This window comes from Antrostomus carolinensis, unplaced genomic scaffold (assembly GCF_000700745.2).
Source record: "Antrostomus carolinensis isolate BGI_N321 unplaced genomic scaffold, ASM70074v2 scaffold12400, whole genome shotgun sequence".
In the NCBI taxonomy this organism is placed as follows: Eukaryota; Metazoa; Chordata; class Aves; order Caprimulgiformes; family Caprimulgidae; genus Antrostomus; species Antrostomus carolinensis.
Genome location: NW_010286517.1, coordinates 12,306 through 31,461, shown reverse-complemented (window position 1 = coordinate 31,461; position 19,156 = coordinate 12,306). Strand labels below are relative to the sequence as shown.

Sequence of the window (19,156 nt, the reverse complement as noted above, 5' to 3'; positions counted from 1 at the left end):
ACAGGAAAGTCCTAGGTCTATTATGCTTGTAGCAGAGGCATCTCAAGCTAATGCCTGAAGTGGCACAGAATATGTCGCTATGAGGCAGTGGAAGAGTTTAATCTTGCAGAATATCAGATACACATAGCTGACTGGGTCTTTCCATAGACTTTGGTTCTGGTGCCTGGGTGGTACCTGTTGGATTTATACCAGTGACTATTTTCAGCTGTTTAGTGTATTTGTTCAGGGTAGAGAAAGGTAAAATACATACAAGGAATTTATTTAGGTCCTGTTACATCTTGCTCTGCATTTGTGGTTCTTGAGGTGTTTAGTTTTAAGATCTGCAACCTGTTCAGGTTTGTAGACAAAAGACTAGACTTCTGTGGCAGCATGCGTAACCCCCTCCAACATAGGCCATTAATGTTACTGTAGCCCACACCTGGAATAAGAAAGGGAAGCTGCCAAATTGGGATGAAGATTACTGCAGTTTTTCCCCCAAAAGCTGCTTTCAAAAAACAAACAGTCCTTGGAATAGAAACTAAAACCATCCTTCCTTTCTCTTAAATGAATCTTCTCATCTTCAAGTCCTCTCTTGTCTTTCTTTAGTTCCACAAGAAAAATACAGCTTATTTTCTCCTTTAATATAGATTAATATTCAGGGTACTTGCATGGAAGGAAGAAAGGGTGAATTCAAGTTCCCTTAGATATAAGAAGGCATTAAGTCTCTCACCCCTTCTACAGATTTGGAGTATTACAAATTCTGCATTTGCAGAGCATAGGGGGAAGCCTCAAGTGACTGCCTGGATGGTGCAGGTAAGAGAGATACTCCAAAAACATACTTGGAATTTTTGAATGAACTTTATAGTAATAAATTTCTCATTACTATTCAAGTTATTAAAATTTCCTTTTGTCTTGACTAATTAAAAACAACCCTAGCTTAAGAGTATAGCTTTTCTTACTAAAAGCAGAAATATGGAGAGTGTATTCAAATAATTGGGGGCTGAATTAACCTGAATAAAGACAGATAGTGCAGTCCATCTATAAATTATGTTAAATCTATGATATTTAAACACAGAACTGAGGTGTAAATAAAATGCATGTAACATTTAATGCTGCAATAGAATGAGTTTTCTTTTAGGATGTCTTGTTGAACTCCCCAAAGGTCAAACATTGTGTAGCATCATGCGTTGCCTTTCAAAGGTTGACTTAATTTCTTATGAGCAAGTAAAGAGCAAAGCTAACAAATTATTTGGACACAAACATGTCACCATGTAATTTCATTCACAGATGGTGAATAAGAGCTTGAGATTTAGGACAGCCTGTGTTGTAAAACTACTAAATAAAGTAATTGCATGAAAAAAGTTGTGGAGCTCCCTGATAGAGGACACTTTTGGATGCTGAAAGTAAAAGCTGCTTTATAACAGGGTTAATCAGATCATTCTCCAATCAAGAACTAAAAGAGGCAAAGATCAAGGAATAAATGATAGTTCAGAAAGTCTCTTAAGTAATAGCAAGTTCAGAGCTGGGAAGAGGTACTAGACCATATTTACCTTATACCTGCCCTAAGTTTCTGGTATGGGTCTTCTCTCTCAAGAGGGAATTTGCAGGGAGGGGACCTGGAGAATGGTTGTATTTAATCAGATGTAAAATACATTTATCTGTCAACACTTAGAAAAGCCAGAATGCGTCTCAGGTTTTTCGTTTTGCTGTCCTTTTCACTTGAGCTGTCACAACACAACCTCAACACAGTGTAACTGCGTCACATTTGGAAACACTGATCGCACCCCTTTTTCGTCATGCCCTGGCCGTTTCACATGTCCCCTTGCTAAGGCAGGTTACACATTTGGCTGAACAAGACTGAGGTTGTGCTTCCTCTCCTACTGTAGTTACAGCTGTTCTAGGACCATTCCTATCTTGCTGAATACTTACAGTTCTTTCCATAACACTAAGGAGCTTGAAAGGTGACACAAACAAGATTTAAGCGCTTGTTTTTCAGTGCAAGAGCGTGCATCAGAGAGCAGTTTCTCATATGTAACAAATTCATATAATGTTGCTTATTACCTGTGCTCATTCTTAAATATTCCCCTTCCACCCCCCTGAGAGCTTTCCTTGTAACTTAGTATTGAGAGTCCTTCTTGTACAAATGATTTCACTTTCTGTTTGCAAGAAAAGAACAAAAACACACGCTTAGCTTATCACTGATGTAAGCAAGACTGTTATAGCCACAGCCTTCTCATTTAGCTGGTTACATCACTGGTCTCAGCTATGCCTTAAATGAAATGTATCACTATCCACTTAACATGACGCAGATTAAAAAGGTGTTTGCAAAAATTCCTTAAGTTAAATGACAAATACCTCTGTGAAGGTTTGCTTCATTTATTTTAGTATGTATGATTCCTAAATGAAATTAATCCATTTTGCATGCAACTACTTATTTTAGATCAGCTCTTCAGGTAAACATGAGCAACTACAACTACTTTTGGTTGTTCATTTCAGAGCTTTGGTTATGACAGCAAGGACAGTTTCTTCTGAAATTCAACACCTTACCGTCATGGGCAGTCTTTCACCTTTCTGCTTTATTTTGGCTGCAACTGCCTTTGGGTCTGTACCAAGCCTTGATTTATGTCCAATTATGTCAAGTATAAGGTAAAAATGCTGTGTGAAATGGATCCCCCTTTTCCTATAAAGCTACCACTTTAAATCAAGAAATTAGAAGAAGGAATTGGTTCATACAGGGGGAGGGAATAGAGGCAAGGACTGCTTAGGCATCTATCTAGCCCTTGGAACCTAAGCAGACAGCTGAGTTGGGGACAGCACTGTGGTTACCATTTCTGGCTGGCATACTCATTTTATGAAACAAAGCACTTTTGGGTCAGTTTTGCAAGGAAACCAAGAAGGTAAAGAATCACTCTTGTCTCTAAGAATAAAGCAAAGGATGGATACATTTGTGGAAAACTAAAATGCTCAGTTTATAAAATATAAAAAAATCTCTAATTACAAAGTGTTACTTGCTAATTATATGATTGTTTTTCCTGTGTTTGCAGATACCTAAATACAATTTATTATGGTCAGCTCTGTATAGTGGAGGAAGAAAATTGCTACTTGAAGGGACAGATCTCTCAACACTGTAAACATCTACTTTGATCTTGTAATCCATAGCTACATTTAATCAATCACATTCTTGTGCTGGAATCTAACCTTGAGATTTTGGTTCTTTGTAAATTTAGAAACTACTCTTGAGGAACAAGGAGAAGCTACAAGTATTCCTATTCACTGGCCAAATTCTGCAGTCAAAACAGTTTCCTTCATTACCTTTCATTCATTTCCTTCATTTCCTTTTATTTACTGGGCAGGGAGAGGCCAAATGGAAAGGCACAACGTGGGGGAAGCATTATCACAGGTTTCCAGAGGATAATCTAGATCTCAACAGATACTTGCCATTACATACCTTTCACAAGACTTGAGTTCTTTGACGAGGCTGTTGCAGATTGCTACTGCTTCCCCTTCCTACCTTTAGTACTACAAAATATTTCTTGCTGCAGCATGTAATTAGTTGTTACACCTGCATACTATTAAAAGAAGCAAAAGCTGTAAGATTCTTATGATGACCCAAAGTATCATCTTTAGTACCACCTACACTTTACTTTTTATGCTAAGAGGAAAAAAAAAAAATCTGCTTACTAAATTTATTTCTAAAGTTGCTAATGTACTGAAATTAACTGTTTAAATAATATAAGCATCACTGTTGCAGGTTCACCATATCATTATGCATTAGGAAACTGTTCGCTGCTGCAGGGACTGCTGCAGCACCAACTCAGCTTGATGAAAACTCCCACAGCTAACACCTTGTGCTTTATTACAGTCTGAGAGAGGGTAATGTAGAAATAGGGGAGTTCCCTGTATATTACAAATGCAAGAAGGGTTGGAAAAAACAAAAGTTTTAGCAATCACTAAAAATTTATATTAAAAATAATAAAGTAAACCCAACACAAACCCCACCCACTCAATATCTTACCTCAATGCTTCCGTGAAAGCTTTCAGCCCTTCTTTTGAAGTCATTCTTTTCTCAAAGGCAGCAGTGCCTGAACTGAAGATGGAGATGCTCCCATAATTCCTAGCAAAGGAGCAAGGCTTACAACTGAAAAACAGCAACTGTGTGCTTCCAGTCTCTCCTATTTTTATTTAAGTTTTTAAGAACTATGTGTTTAAATTTTAAGGCTTTTTGGGCTTGCATGTTATATTTTAAAAAATTCTAACATAAGCCTGTTATTAATTCTTAACCATGCTGACTCTGAAACAGTGCAGTCTTGAGAACTAAAAAAAAGGGAAAAAAAGGAAATTGCAGGTACAAATAAAATGGACTAATTTTAACTGATAAAATTTTACTTTTAAAAATAGTGACTAGTTCTTGTGCTCTCAGGAAGAGTTTTGACAAAAAGCATTACTATAAAGTATCCATATGAATAAGATGCAAATTGGGGGCTACAAAATGCCATCATTTCAACTTTCCACATGAGAGCTACATAGGAACTTCAGTAGACTGCCTTCAGAGGAGCCATGCTGCTTGTTTCCAGAGAAGTGCGATTTTCAGGTAAGCATCTTCACTGCCAGCACTCCTGCTGGTATGATGTGGCTCTACAACACTTTAAACCAAAGGCTGTGTAAGTGAAAATTATATCACTTGTTTAAAAAATAATAATAATAAAAAAATTCTTAATCCGCTACCTCCCTCACTAATGGTTTGGAGAGATTAAACATCTTCTTTACAAAGGTCAAGGTTATAGTCACAGTTAAAATATCAGGAAAAAAATTGAGATAATAATTAACCAGTAACCATTTAAACATGTTTCCCAATAAGCTGCTTCGAACTCACCTAGTTCCAATTATACAGAAACTAGAACAAATTGTTTTATTACTGCAGAAAAAACACACGCACACTGATCTCATTTAACCCTAGAAGAACAAAGAAATGCTGACCATTGGTAGAATTAAGTTACCTTTTAAAATACTGGGCAAAATACAGTATTAGTTTTTCCCAAGTACACTATATAATAATTTACTTGAACAGTACAGGTGTAAACATAACTGATGGAATAACAATTGAAATACCTGAAACCATAAAAAGTTTAGAGAAACATCACGTGGAAACCAAAGCCACCTGGGAAAGAATTCAACAAATTTTCCTGAGGTTGAACAGCTTGAGTGAAATGAGAAGAACCAGAATCCAAGCTTAAGTCCAAAGAGGTAAATGGAAAAATCAATATTTTCACATAGCATGTTCTGTGGTGTATTTATGATTACAGTTGTATCTATTTTTTATTCAATGGTTGTCTTAAATCCATCTGAAAATAAAAGGCAGTGTTGACTACCACTACAAAATTGCAAATAAAATGTTTAATTTCAGAAACTGAGTTCACCATTTATAAATACACTAAAACATAGTAAATGCAAAATTAGATTAGGCAAAGGTACAGTATTTTAACAAAGCTACAATTTTTCTAAAAGGTCATAGGCAAATGATGACTTGTTTCCCAAAAAGTATTCAATGAAAACTGAAATGAGAAGATTAATCTTTCTAGAGTTAAAAAACCATGGATAATAATCCTTGCAAATTAAAATGCTGGCTGTTTTTTTCCATCTTATTTGAAGTTTTGAGGGCTCAATATCCCATTTGCCTGATGGACACCCAACAGTTAAGAATCAATCCTACTACATAAAATTCTAAGCAGTGCACCATATCCATAAGGCTATTACTGAAAATCAGAAGATCAGTTATTTCTGTACTAGGAGCTTTAAGACAGGCTGTTCTACACAACTGAAATTACGTTAGGAGTAAGGGCTCAATTTTTACAATGGGGAACCTTACAGTTTTGATGCACTAAAGATTAGAGAAGGCTTTAGAATGACATTAGAGTCTTCATGGTAAATTTCTTGCCTATTTTGTACATGGCATTAAATAACAAGCATTAATTCACAAACTTAGATAAGACTTTAGAGAGCTTTTATAAATACCCAGAATATTTCTGTAGTTCAGTTAAAATGTAAAACCTGAACAGGAGAACCTAAAATGGGAAGTTTTACTACCAACTGCTGTATAACTGACATTCCCTATAATTGTAAATTTATTTTCAGATATTAAGCCAATAGTCTCCTGTAAACACACTTCTCAATAACTCTTCTTAATCCTTTAGGGCTTGCAGTTAAAAACACCATATGATGTAAAGACAGCTTGAACCCCATCTTTCATGTACAGCTTTCCTTTGACAACTACAAAAGCTGTTCTGTTGCAATTAAAGCAATGTTCAACTAAAATACAGTACCTGGTTTATGTTTTTTACATAATAATTGAATAAAAAACTACAGAATAGAACTGTTTACATCTTTTTTTTTTTTTGCCATTCTATTAAAACAAATGACTGAGCTTTTTTAAAGTTCATTTACAATTATGGATTAAAACCTAAATAATTTTGTATAATTTGACAAGACAGGCTATCTCTAGTGTGAACTTTTAAAAAACATATATACAATATCTGGCCTGAAGTACTATGAATAAGGCACATGTAGACATATTGAAAGCTGAAAAAAATGAAACTAAAATTTGGAATTATAGTCACTGATTAGATGTCATACATGGCCCCTATTGGAGCAATTTAAAAATCCACGTTATAGATAGTTAATATCCAGTGAGCAACAATAGATTTAGTCTAGCAGTTTGTTCATTAGTTTCAATACTGGAAGTATATTAAAGGAAGATTCACTTTCAAAAAGATAAGCTTTTCAAAGTGTTCAATCATTAACCTTGACTGACTAAAGTTGTTGCTTTCATTGGATGTACTGAACAATCTCTCTGAAGGAACAATGCTTGGTGGACAACCCAAGAACCTGACAGCCAATTTTGACAGTACTGGCCAAGATGACTTCTTAAAGTTCCAGTAAGTTAAAGGATCACAGTTATGCTCAAGCACTTCTTCCTCCAAGTAAGAAAGCACCATTTCCTCTGGTAACTTTGCTCTCTCTTTCAGGTCTTTTGTTTTCTTCATGTCACCCATGAGTGACCAAAGATTATCTTCCCCATATGAATTTGCAGATGGTGAACCTGTGTCACATCCATTGGAAACAGGTTTATCATCGTCTGAGGTAGAACTCATTATTTCCAGCTCCCTGATTAAGTCTTGTTTATATTGTTCAGCCTCCTCTTCTGTAAATAAGGATGTTTTATACCGGGGATCCAAAAGTGTAGCAAAAATGTACCTTGGATCATGAAGCATTGAGGACAATCTACTCACCATAGCTTCTTTCAGAGATTTCAGCATAGTATCTATGCCCATTGTTTCCTCAAACAGCATTTCTATTTTCCTGTTAAGTATATGAATCATTGGAATCACCTGGCTTAGAGTAGACATGTGTGTACTCATCTCCCTACTTGCAGCTTCAAAAGGTTTGAGAGCATGACACACCGACTGCATGACTTCCCACTGATCACAACTTATGAGCTCCCGAAAGCTGCACTCTATGGACATTTCATCAATTGCTCTTTTCTGTTCGATAAGACGTTCAAGCATATGAAATGATGTATTCCACTTTGATGGAACATCTTGTATTAGCTGATGCTGAGGCAACTCATACTCCTTTTGCAACTCAGCTAACTTCTCTTTCGCTTTTGCTGACCGATGGACGCGCTCACAGATCTTTCTTGCAATACTAAGCAAATTCTGAACCATTCTCTGGCTTTTAATAGCCTCATTTACAATGACATTAACAGTGTGACTAAAACATTGTACACTTGAATGATCACCTTCATTTAAAGTTTTCTCTATACTCTGATTATCAGTAACAGTAATCCCAATCTGAAGACCAATGGAGGTAATCCATGTTTCCCACCAGTATTCTAACTGCTTTTGAATACTGATTCCATTGTAGTCACAATCAATCTGCGATACATTTAATAGTGCTGAACAATGGTAATCCTCACACTGTGGTCGAAATGAAGACTCAAATGTTACCCAATGAGCTGTCAGGGTGAGATATTCTCGTGTTTGGTTGCTCATCCATATTCCAGACGTAAAATGGATCACTCCACTTTCAGCTTCTTTAAGATGTGAAATAATTATTTGTTTTACATTATCATACATATCTGGAATTGCTGTCCTAGAAAAGTAAGATGGAGAAGGTAAAGAATACTGAGGTTGCAAGTATTCAAGCAGCCTGTTAAAGCCAATGTTATCTACAAAAGAATATGGCTGAAGGTCAAGTGCAATCATTTCGGCTACAAGACTTGTGATTTTTTTGGCAACTGGGTGAGAGTCACAAAACTTGTCATTGGTTTCATCAAAATTTGAAGATCCTAGTAATTCTGTGCTCAGCGGCATGTGATTATCCGTAGACGAGGATAATACTGTCTCCGAGACGTCAGTTTTCAATACATTGTTATGAAACCGCTGCAAATGTCTTAGAAGGCAACTTGTGCCTAGATTTGTTGGCTTTTTCCCCCTACTTATTGTACGTCCACAGTGCATACATATTACTTTTGTTGAATCTGCAGAACAAATTGAAAAATGATTCCACAGTTTTGAGGTCTTCTTACTATTGACAGGAAATATAATTTGATTATCGTGTGTAACCATTGTAGGCAGGTCAGTCAACTTTGAGGATGAACATTCTGCAGAAGCCAAAGTGGCATAAGGAGAATTTGCCAAACTCACATCAAGAAAGCTCTTTTGGTTTCCAATTACATCAGGGTGGCGTCTATATAGATGTCTCATCAAGCAGCTTGTGCCCACATCTCCTTTCTTACCACGACTTATCATACAACTGCAGTATCTACATACTGCTTTTAGACTGTCTGCAGGTGACAGTGAAAAGTGGTGCCAAACTTCTGATTTAAGCCTTTTCATAATCCTTTTATTTTGCTGAAATACCGCAGTAGGTTCAAATATTAGTGGACCTAATCCCTCACACTGTTTCTCGGGAGATGAAACAAAGGAGACTTCACCTATATCATCAGAAGATGACAGCATTGAGTCTTCCACTAGACCATCTGCAGAAGATAGATTAGTATGGATCTCCTCAGAGATTCTGTCTGGAGAAGAAGAAACAGAAGTTGATTCTTTCATTAGTTTTCCAGTAGAGGATGACATAGAATTCAGATCACTATCAGAGGGTAGTAAAGAAGGCAAAAGAGTTGGAGGTGCCGTGTATAGAGGTGGTATGCTGGTACCACCCCCATTCTCTTGCAGGACAATGGAACGATGGGCTCTCCACATGTGTCTTATTAAACAACTCGTTCCCAGGTCTTTTCCATTTTTCCCTCTACTGAATTCATTCATGCAGTGGATGCAAACAGCTTTAGAATTATCTAGAGGTGACAAATAAAAGTGTTTCCAGACAGCAGATCTCCTTCTGGAACCTGATGTGCTCTTTGGAATTACAGCAGTTTTTTCTGCTACATTCTCCACAGTGTCATCATACTGGTTGTTGGGTAGCTGCGGAGATGACCCAACCATGACTTCTTCCTTGCTGCACTTATCAGAAGCTGAGAGATCCGCTATTTCTTCAGAAGAAACAATAGAAACAGATTCCTCAATTATTCGATCTGGAGACGGTATTTTAGAAGCCATTTTCTTGACTAGTTTTATGGGGGATAACATAGAACTCAGATCTCCAACATCTGTGGACTGAGGTGGCAGTAACAATGTAGGTGAAGAAAAGGAGGATATACCTGGCATACTTCCATTTTCTTGAATTAGTACAGTGGGATGGGCTCTCCTTACGTGTCTCATGAGACAACTTGTACTCAGGTCCTTTTCATTTTTACCCCTGCTAAATTCTTTCATACAGTACATACATATTGCTTTAGTGCTATCTCTAGGAGATATAAAAAAATGGTTCCAAGCAGGTGACTTTTTTCTGGAGCTTATGTTTCTGCTAGAAAGGAGGCTTTGTGTCACAGCTTCCATTGCTACATCATACAGCGTACTACTATACTGAGAAAAAAGAGACCCATAATCATCTTCATTTTCTGTAGATAAATATTTGCCAGGGTTGCTGGTAATGAAGTTCTTTTCTTTGTCATCCTGTTCATCACTGCTGTCCGCATGTTTGAAATCATCTTGTTCTGTCTTTATATCCATTCTTTCTAGAGTACAGTTAATGCTGTCTTCCTCCTGCTCTACTTTTAAGTCATTGATTTTACCCAGTACAAAATTACCATCCATTCTTGGGGAACATGCTTCACTGTTGTCCATGGATGACAAATTCTTCTTGCCAAGTCTTCATTTATTAAGAAATATAAATAATTTAAAAGATGACTTAAATTTTGATTCAAATGATGTACCTTGTATACTGAATGCAGAAACACAAACGTGCGTATGTTTTAAAATAATATCTGGTCTAGGAATTCTGTATCCGTGTTGTGCATAAGCAAATATGATTAGTCATAAAAATGCATTTAAAAATCATAGACTTAATGGAATCTCATTTTTTTCCTCAGGATCAGGACATTTCAGGTCATAGGAGAATGTTCTCAAAGACAGCTACTGTTAAATGCTTCATGTTGCAGACATAATCCTAAAAAATGCATTTTCTGTGTTCTTGCTGAAGGAAGCCATTCTGTTCATCTTGATTGGGCAACTGTGATTCTTTTGCACCATCTAGAAATAAAACAAATCAGAAGATGAAGTTGACTAACACATTTTACATAACTACAGTAAAGGTGAACTGAAAACATGCACTAAATGTTCTGTAGGGCTTTGTTTGTTTCTGGTTTTTTTTCCCCAATTCAGTGTACTATTGAAAAAAAAGAAAAACGAACAACATTTAATCAGTACATTTATTGTGGGCAAATACATGTCTACACACACAGCTATAGTTCCGCTTTGACAAAATCTAGAGTCCAAGCATCACTTTTGCCATTTGCTGGGACATACCCATGCCTCATCCTACATCCTAATTCAACCACTGCATAATCATATATATACACATATATATACAAACATATACTATACAGGTGTCCATATCTATACGGATATATGTGAAGACAAGCAGGCATTTAATCATGTTAGCAAGGAAATACGTGCCTAAGTTATACTCCTGTACACGTGAGCCCTTCATTACTGACAGTAGTGTTAAAAAACACAACATTTTACAAGAAACTTCTGTAAGGGTGTTCAGCATTGACACACTAATCTCTCTTCTTCTGACCACAGTCTCACATGGTTATATTCATGTCGTAACACTCCCAGGCAACGCTATAATATAGAAACAAGCTACTTTTAGAGTTTCATAATTAAAAACTGAAATGCCTAATTTAGGATAACTTGGCTATGCAAATGCCATATATACACAGGTCTCCCAAAAGCCTAACGCCATCACTCAGAAGCAAAGACAGATGCAGTTGCATATGCTGGTACCCAGTGCAGCACTGCAGCTCAAGTTCCTCACATACCCAAAGGTTATAGTAGAGAGCTCATTTACACCGAGATAGCTCATTTCCCTCATGGGTAAAGATTTCCCCCACTAACAATTCTAGTACGAAGAGAGGGTTTTTGAAGTATAGATGCATATAAATGACAGGGTAACAACAGGCTCAAAAAACAGAACCCCCCCCACCAGCCCCACACTAAACCTGAAGAAGCTGCCTGCGTGTCAGACACTTTTTTTTTTTCTTTTTTACTACAGTTCTAGTAGAATTCTAAATTTTGCCAAACTCTTTCTCACTTATTCTCTTGTGCCGCTAACATAGTTATCTTCATTCAAGGTAACATTTTTTGACCGTGCAGGTGATGCTACGCTATGCACTCAAATTTGTGCAAACTGGATTTTATGGGACTCTTTTCTCCCCAGCTGAAAACAAAATAAAAATATAAATTTAAAAATTATTTTAAAAATTTCTCACACAATTTTCATGTGTTACTCAAAACACAAGAAGGATTTCAGCAGACAAAAGGTGAAATTAGCCATAGCTACAAGACAAAATAAGTTCAGGTTGTACTCACACAGCAATTTCCCCTCTGTATCAAGACCAATGTCATATTAGTTTTGTAACCTATTTAAATTAAGATTTCTCTGAGGTCTGTGTACAAGAGAGATCAGAAACTTTTTTTTTTTTCTGTGGATTTCAGATTTCTGGAAACCCTATCGTAGTGATAACTTTCTTTTCCAGTGCAGGGGAAGGGGCAAGGAAAAGGAGGGGCAATCAGCTTATTGCTGCTATTTTAAAAACAGGGAGATGGAGTAGTCAGAACTTGCAAAAAGGAAGGCAGTAATTCTGGTTTTCTTTCTGTGAAAGTTTTAGTTTTTGTGCTCTGCCTTTCTCTCTCCTTCTCAGGAAAAAAAAAAAAAAAACAAAAAAACCCTTTTCAGATACGAAAGGATATGAAGGCTGAACATGAAGAACACACATATCGATGATATGGAAGCATGTGCATCTGGGGTGAGAGAGCGAGCCTAAGATAGTCAACATTTTTAACAGAAATCAATCTAAGAGGATTTTTTCCCTTTTTTTAGATCTAATCTATGAATTTGGAGCTTGTACTGCAAACAGGAAAAGCCGAGAATGTATAATAAGCTGTTGTGACTTAGGATCACAGAACAGAAAGGCTCGCAAGCAAATGGCTCCATGCAGAGTTTACAGAACATAAATTATGCATGAAAGTGCCAAGTTACAGTAAGCGCATTACAGATTCCTAGCAAGATTCACGCAAAATACACGCACGCGCCCACTGCCATCGAGTTCTGATGAAGTTGTGCACAATTTCTTGTGCCTCAAAACAGGTAATCACATCTCTAGCCTGCAATTCCTGTAATTTCTTAACTATGCAAAAAACATTCTAGGCTTTGAACAGAAAAATCCAGGGCGCTGTTTTCCTTGTCCCTGTCCTGATGAGCAGTTACTGCTTAACACAGCTAAGCAGGTAGCTGTGACTGGAAGATTTGGAAACCTGATAACTGAGACCAGTTGCAAACTTCATAACAATACTTAACTAGACTGACATTCATTAACAATACACATTGCCAGTGGTTCAGTTCTTAATCATGATCAGCCATTATCACTACATATTCAAACAGCTAGGCCCTAATCATCTTTGAGCCCTAAATAAGCTTTGAGTACACAATACCGCTGAGCTGATGCCACGTAGTTAGATACTGATGGCTATGGCAGCTGATGGTCTTAGTTGCTAAAGTTGAGGTGAATAAGTGAGAGAGCTATCTGGACACTGAAGCAGGAAGCACGGTGGTGGACTTCTTCCTTCCCTATTTTTCCTTGCTGTTGCTGGGGTGTTTTTAATGCTCATTGCTTCTCACGCCCTTTTATTTGTGGAGGAGATAATCTCATCAGCTCCTGACACTATTTACCTTCTTTTCTTTAGGATGAGAAACTGTTCTTGTTCCACTAGAAATCTTTCCTGCTTATTCCGTATCCTTTGTTTTTGCTTGCAGATTTTACTACATGAATTGTTGTTTCGTATGTTTTTCTGTGCCTTATTTGTACAATTAAAGACAGGTCTCCCTTTCCAGCTACGTATTATTTCTATACTTGTGCTTAGCTGTGATATAAAATGCCTTCACGCTGCTAGGAGGGTTACGCTATTAGCAGTGTTACAAAGCACTTCTATACTGTGACCAGTTACACTATTTTAGTGTACTTATGAATGAGTTTCAGAAAGCATTAATTATATCTTATCCACTTTATGGCTGTTAAAGATCTCTGGCTACATAGTACACATTTTTCTGGGCACTGCTCCTGCCTTCTAGGAATGCAGAACAGCTGAGATTCTTAGAGGAGACTCCTTAGGGCTACCAGATCACTTCCTGGGAAATCCCCAAAGTTGCATGCCCCTTAGAGGATTTTGCATGTATTTTTTTTCTTACCAATTTCTTTCAAACATCTGAGCATGATCTCTACTGCTTTGAATGTGACTACATCATACTGTAAAATTAAGTCAAGCTCTCTCCCTTCAAGCACCCTTGAGGGTTCAACTCAAATTTTCTTTAGAATACAGTCCCCAAAATGTTCAGGGTTAGAAAGACAGATACATTTTGCATCTCTCCCTCTCATGCCAACTCTATGTAAGAGTTAATCTGTTTTAAAAACAAAAAAAACTACTCCACACTATTTTAAACTTTCATGGTAATCTAAAACAAAGTACAAATTTAGTTATGACCACCTTTACATAGCTTATTTACCCTTGGACACAAGCTAGCAGAAGTTAAGGACTACTGCTAAACAAACAGGATATTCAAAGAGAAGGAAAATGTATTTAAAGGTACAAAAGGCTACAGGCAGTCAGCTCAAAATTAAAATTATTCATGCCTTTGAAATCTCCTCAATTAGATACAGACAAGTGGTGAAACAAAGAGAATTAAGAGTCACCTTGCAACAAAAATCTTCAAAGAAAATAAATGAAACTAGAGAACAATTATCTACCCAAATGTACTACTCTAGACTACTAGCTCCTCAGCAGCTGCAGACAGTCAGTGGCTCGCTGTGGTAAGAAGCCTACAGAAATATTTTATAGGATTTTCCATTCAAAAATGGGATTACTGGAAGCGCATCATGGCTGACAAGAAATGTCAGAAGAATGTCACTGATCCAACAAGTGCCGCAGCGGACTGCCATGACCAGAAGAAATCACTGCTGAAAAAAAGGGGGTAAAAGAGACGCTGACATCTTGGCATTGCAGAGACATGCATACTTTTTATACTTCTCTGTATGTTAATGTAAGACCACTGAAGCATTGAGCAGATTATTTGTTTATAAAGCAGATAGTGGCCTGCAGGCTTTAAATAATTTTAGATTTTAGGTTGAGCAGTCAGAAATAATCATGGGCTTGAGTATATTACAGAATCTGAGTGCAAATAATGGTCTAGAGAAGGTAATTGTTAAAAAACCCTTTAAATTATTATACAAATGCATATAGTGGAAATACAGACAAACACACACACCTGCCAAATGCAAGAGTAGTTGTTTCAAGAAAGATGCAAAATGTGCAGACAAAGTGAAAGCAAAATTATTTACTAGTTTGGAAAAAAAAAAAAGTGACAGGTTTTTAGCATAGGAGGTACATAAAAGCACATTAAAGACACTTTGCACAAACAGATGTCAGTTTTAGAATAAATAGTGCTAATCTTGATTATTTTTGGAAATGTACAAGCATCATGAAGAACAAAGTAAAAAGAAAACCCCTAAAAGCAAGCAATAAAAGGAGTAAGGAGGAGACATTTTAAGAAATTATTAGTTTCCACTTCAATGGCAGGTACTATGCTAATTAAGGAAAACAAAACACACATCCAAAAACCTTTAACAAACAAGCAGAATTTATTTTTATACATGTATAGCCCAGATGAACCTTACTGCTTTTCAAAGTTACAAATCCCTTGAACTAAGAACTAAGAACAGTGATAATCTTTTTCTATAAAAGTTTCCTATGACAAAATATCAGTACTAGCTCACCCACAAAAACCTGAGGAAGTTTGCAAGATACTGAGCAATTAAAATGTACTATTGGAAGAGACTAAAAAATTAGCATGTTAGTCATGCTCTGAAGTGATGTGGGTCCTATGCTCCAGTCTCACTGAAGCTCACAGGAATCTGCACAGATGTACAAGCATGAACTAGTGGATGCACAATGGTACCTGGGATCAAAGGACAGAAAGTCAGGCTTGATAAAAGAAACAAGTTGTCCTGGACCTCATGGAAGGAATGATTTGTAGAGGATTGTTCGGAGAGAAAAGAAGGCGGCTATTCCATCACTTCTCCAGTCATCAGAAAGGCAGATCTTACGTTAACCAGTAACTGTTGTAGTTTTACAGAGGTATTCTCTTCAACTTGCAAAACACCCCTCGTGTTCACAACCCCAAATGGTCTACCTTGACACAAAAGAGTAAAGCATGGAAACAGCACCATCAATTCTGTACATTGCTTCTGTTGACAGGAATAGTCTTCAGCCTAACGAAATACTGGAACAGAACATAGCTATTCAGACAAGTTATATTAGACACTTATTAATCTTACATGAGAGAGTTGATGATTATAGGAATTTATGTACTTAACAGGAAATATGTTAAAATAATAATTAAAAAAATCAGAAAAGTATATGTTAACAGAAGGGGAAACATCATAACCAGAATCACATCTAAGTAAAAAAAAAAAACCAAAACCAAAACACCCCAGAAGTTATATACAGAAAAAGGAATAACCTCCCCCCCCCAAACCAGCAACTATTACTTTGTAAGTGTTCTCTTCTACTGGAGAGACTGGGGAGAAAAAAAAAAAAAAAAAAACAACTTATGTTAGAAACAGAAAGTATTTTTATTTAAAATTTCCTGGGGTGCATCAAGAGAAGCGTGTCCAGCAGGTCGAGGGAGGTGATTCTCCCTCTCTACTCCGCTCCTGTAAGGCCCCACCTGGAGTACTGTGTCCAGTTCTGGGGGCCCAACACAAGACAGACATGGAACAGTTAGAACGAGTCCAGAGGAGGCCACCAGGACAATCCGAGGGCTGGAGCACCTCTCCTGTGAGGACAGGCTGAGAGAGTTGGGGCTGTTCAGCCTGGAAAAGAGAAGGCTCCGGGGAGATCTTATAGCGGCCTTCCAGTACCTGAAGGGGCTACAAGAAAGCTGGGGAGGGGCTCTTTACAAGGGCAGGTAGTGATAGAACAAGGAGAAATGGCTTTAAGCTGAAAGAGGGTAAATTTAGATTAGATATTAGGAAGAAATTCTTTACTGTGAGGGTGGTCAGACACTGGAACAGGTTGCCCAAGGAAGTTGTGGATGTCCCCTCCCTGGAAGTGTTCAAGGCCAGGCTGGATGAGGCTTTAAGCAACCTGGTCTAGTGGAAGGTGTCTCTGTTCATGGTAGGGTGGTTGGAACTGGATGATCTTTAAGGTCCCTTCCATCCCTAACCATTCTATGATTCTATGAAAAATTCAAATATTTACTATGCTTTTTTCCTACTTATATCTTAAAAAAGTGATACATGAAAGTTACAAAATACAACATTTTTTAATATTGGCTGAGAAATACTATCTAAGTTTAGCTTTTGTTCTGTCACAAGCTACTGGTCTTGCAGAAGTCTAAACTTCTCCCTCCATGATCCCCTCCCAACTAGGAGTGCTGTAATATTTTCTCTTTCTTCTTTTGATTTTGTTCCATCTATTCTGCTATGAGTTTTACAGGGTCATCTTACTACATGGCTTATCCAAGGTCTCACTCTCACTAAAGCTCTCTATATACTCCCAAAACACTTGCAGAATGAAAAAGAAGCTTTTATAATTATTTTTTAAATTCTGTTTTGGAGTGAGACAAACATTTGGAAAAATCCTAGTTTACACATAGGGAACATTCATGAACAGTTTTATATGTGTGTGTAAACAAGAAAAGACCAATTCAGCTCTCAGACTAGGGCTGGTGGTGGGAAAGAAAAAAAAAAAAAAGGGGGGGGGGGGTTATTTCCTCTGAGGGCGAAGGATTTAATGGATGCGTAGCCAACCAAGCAGGATGCCATGTGCAGGAACTGTAAGAGGCTGGAAGGCAGGAACCGGGCAGCTCCAGAGGATACTGCGACTGTTGGACTTCAGCTGCTGGAAGAAACGGGGCAGCATCCTGGCAGGGCAGCTGATGCCCTCAACTCTCTCATTCCTGAAGAGAAGCCAGGAAAAATTACAAAAAGAAAATAACTATCCAGAGTGATGCATAAGGAAAGAAACAAAAACGTACTTTGGAAAGTAACAGGACAAAGGTAGGTGCTCATAGACTTGGGAGACAAGACAGTAAGAACGAGAGCCCTGCAAGAAAGGTATGTATGTGAGCTCCCTGGTGCAACCATGCCACTTGTCAGGACATGACACAAAGACCTTCCATTTATCCAAGTATAAAGATCACTCGTGCCTTTTCAGGTTGCTGAAAAACTCGGTGCTTGGTCTAAGCTGGGGCCTAGATCAGTCACCCCAGACAGAGAAAAACCAAGGTATGGAGAGCTGAATATTATAGCCATAACTATCGTCATTAGACTCTGGGTACTCAACTCTAGTTACAAATGAAGGAATTTATCTAAAGTAGAGACTGAAAAATTAAAAAAAAAAAAAAAAAAAAAAAGACTACCAGCTACATGTTAATATTCCCCCCTTTCTTGCCTCCTGTCTCCCAAAACATAAAATAATTCTACTATGAACATGGACTATTTTTATATTAAACAGTAAAATACACTTGCTAGTGCCAAGTTATATTTTTTTTTTGTTTAACAGACTCTGGACTCTTCTCCAACTTCTATTTTCCCCACTACCACTAAATTAACAATAATGCATGAAGATGGCAATCAGCAGTACAGCTCAGAAGTGACAGTTTTATTCTTAGGGACACTGCTGAAGGGACAGTGTCTAGTTAAAATCTAACCAGCACACACTCAAACTCCTCAAACTTAGCCTTTTTTTAAAAGCCAGTTTATTTTGTGCATCTGTTTTCTCTCTTGCTGCTGTAAACATCAAAGTCTATGGGACTCTGTCTACCAATCATTTTTCTGATATTCCCTGAAACCTCAGGGAAGATTCAAGAACTAAAAGGCCCGGTTTTGTACAAATATCTCAAACTGTAAATAATCTGCATCATAGTGTATGGAAGAAAGGGTGCACACCAGCTCCCCCTGCACAAAGCTACACTGGCTTTTACACCAATGTGTAAAAGTAGTGAAAATAATTCATGACAATGGCAAAACTGAAGAGAAATTGTATGATTTATAGATTAGCACTATTTAAAAAAAAAAAAAACACAAAGGAAAAATTAAGGAAGGTTTAATTTTCAAAATTAATGTTTTGGGGTTTTGTTGGGTTTTTTTTTTTTAATTATCTGCTTCTTAATTCAGTTCTTACACCAGTATATCCTCAATCATTAAACTTCTTAAAATGATTGAGATAATGTTTTTTAAAATATTATACATTTTGTATTCAATATTTTTGATTTCTGATATAAATAAGGATGTTTATGTTAGCATGCATATTATTCACACCTGGCTGACATTTGGTTCTGGCATCCTTGTTTAGCGCCCAACCAGATTTGCTAATGTGCTCAGTACCCAAATGTTCCATTAGACCTCAATGATACAGGCTGACTGCTCAGCACATTTAAGTGTAAGGCAGGTGTCTGATATAGGGTAGCAAGTCAAAACTTAAACTTATTTCTGGGT

The 19,156-nt window shown here is 37.3% G+C and overlaps 1 protein-coding gene across 1 annotated transcript; it reads right to left on the bottom strand.

Annotated features, from left to right (window-relative positions):
• Positions 1-6,373: 6,373 nt before the first annotated feature.
• ZBED4 (zinc finger BED-type containing 4) lies at positions 6,374-10,533 on the bottom strand. Its single transcript, XM_010173930.1, has one exon. The coding sequence runs from the start codon at positions 10,221-10,223 to the stop codon at positions 6,705-6,707; it is 3,519 nt and encodes a 1,172-aa protein (XP_010172232.1). The 5' UTR covers positions 10,224-10,533; the 3' UTR covers positions 6,374-6,704.
• Between the last annotated feature and the right edge of the window lie 8,623 nt (positions 10,534-19,156).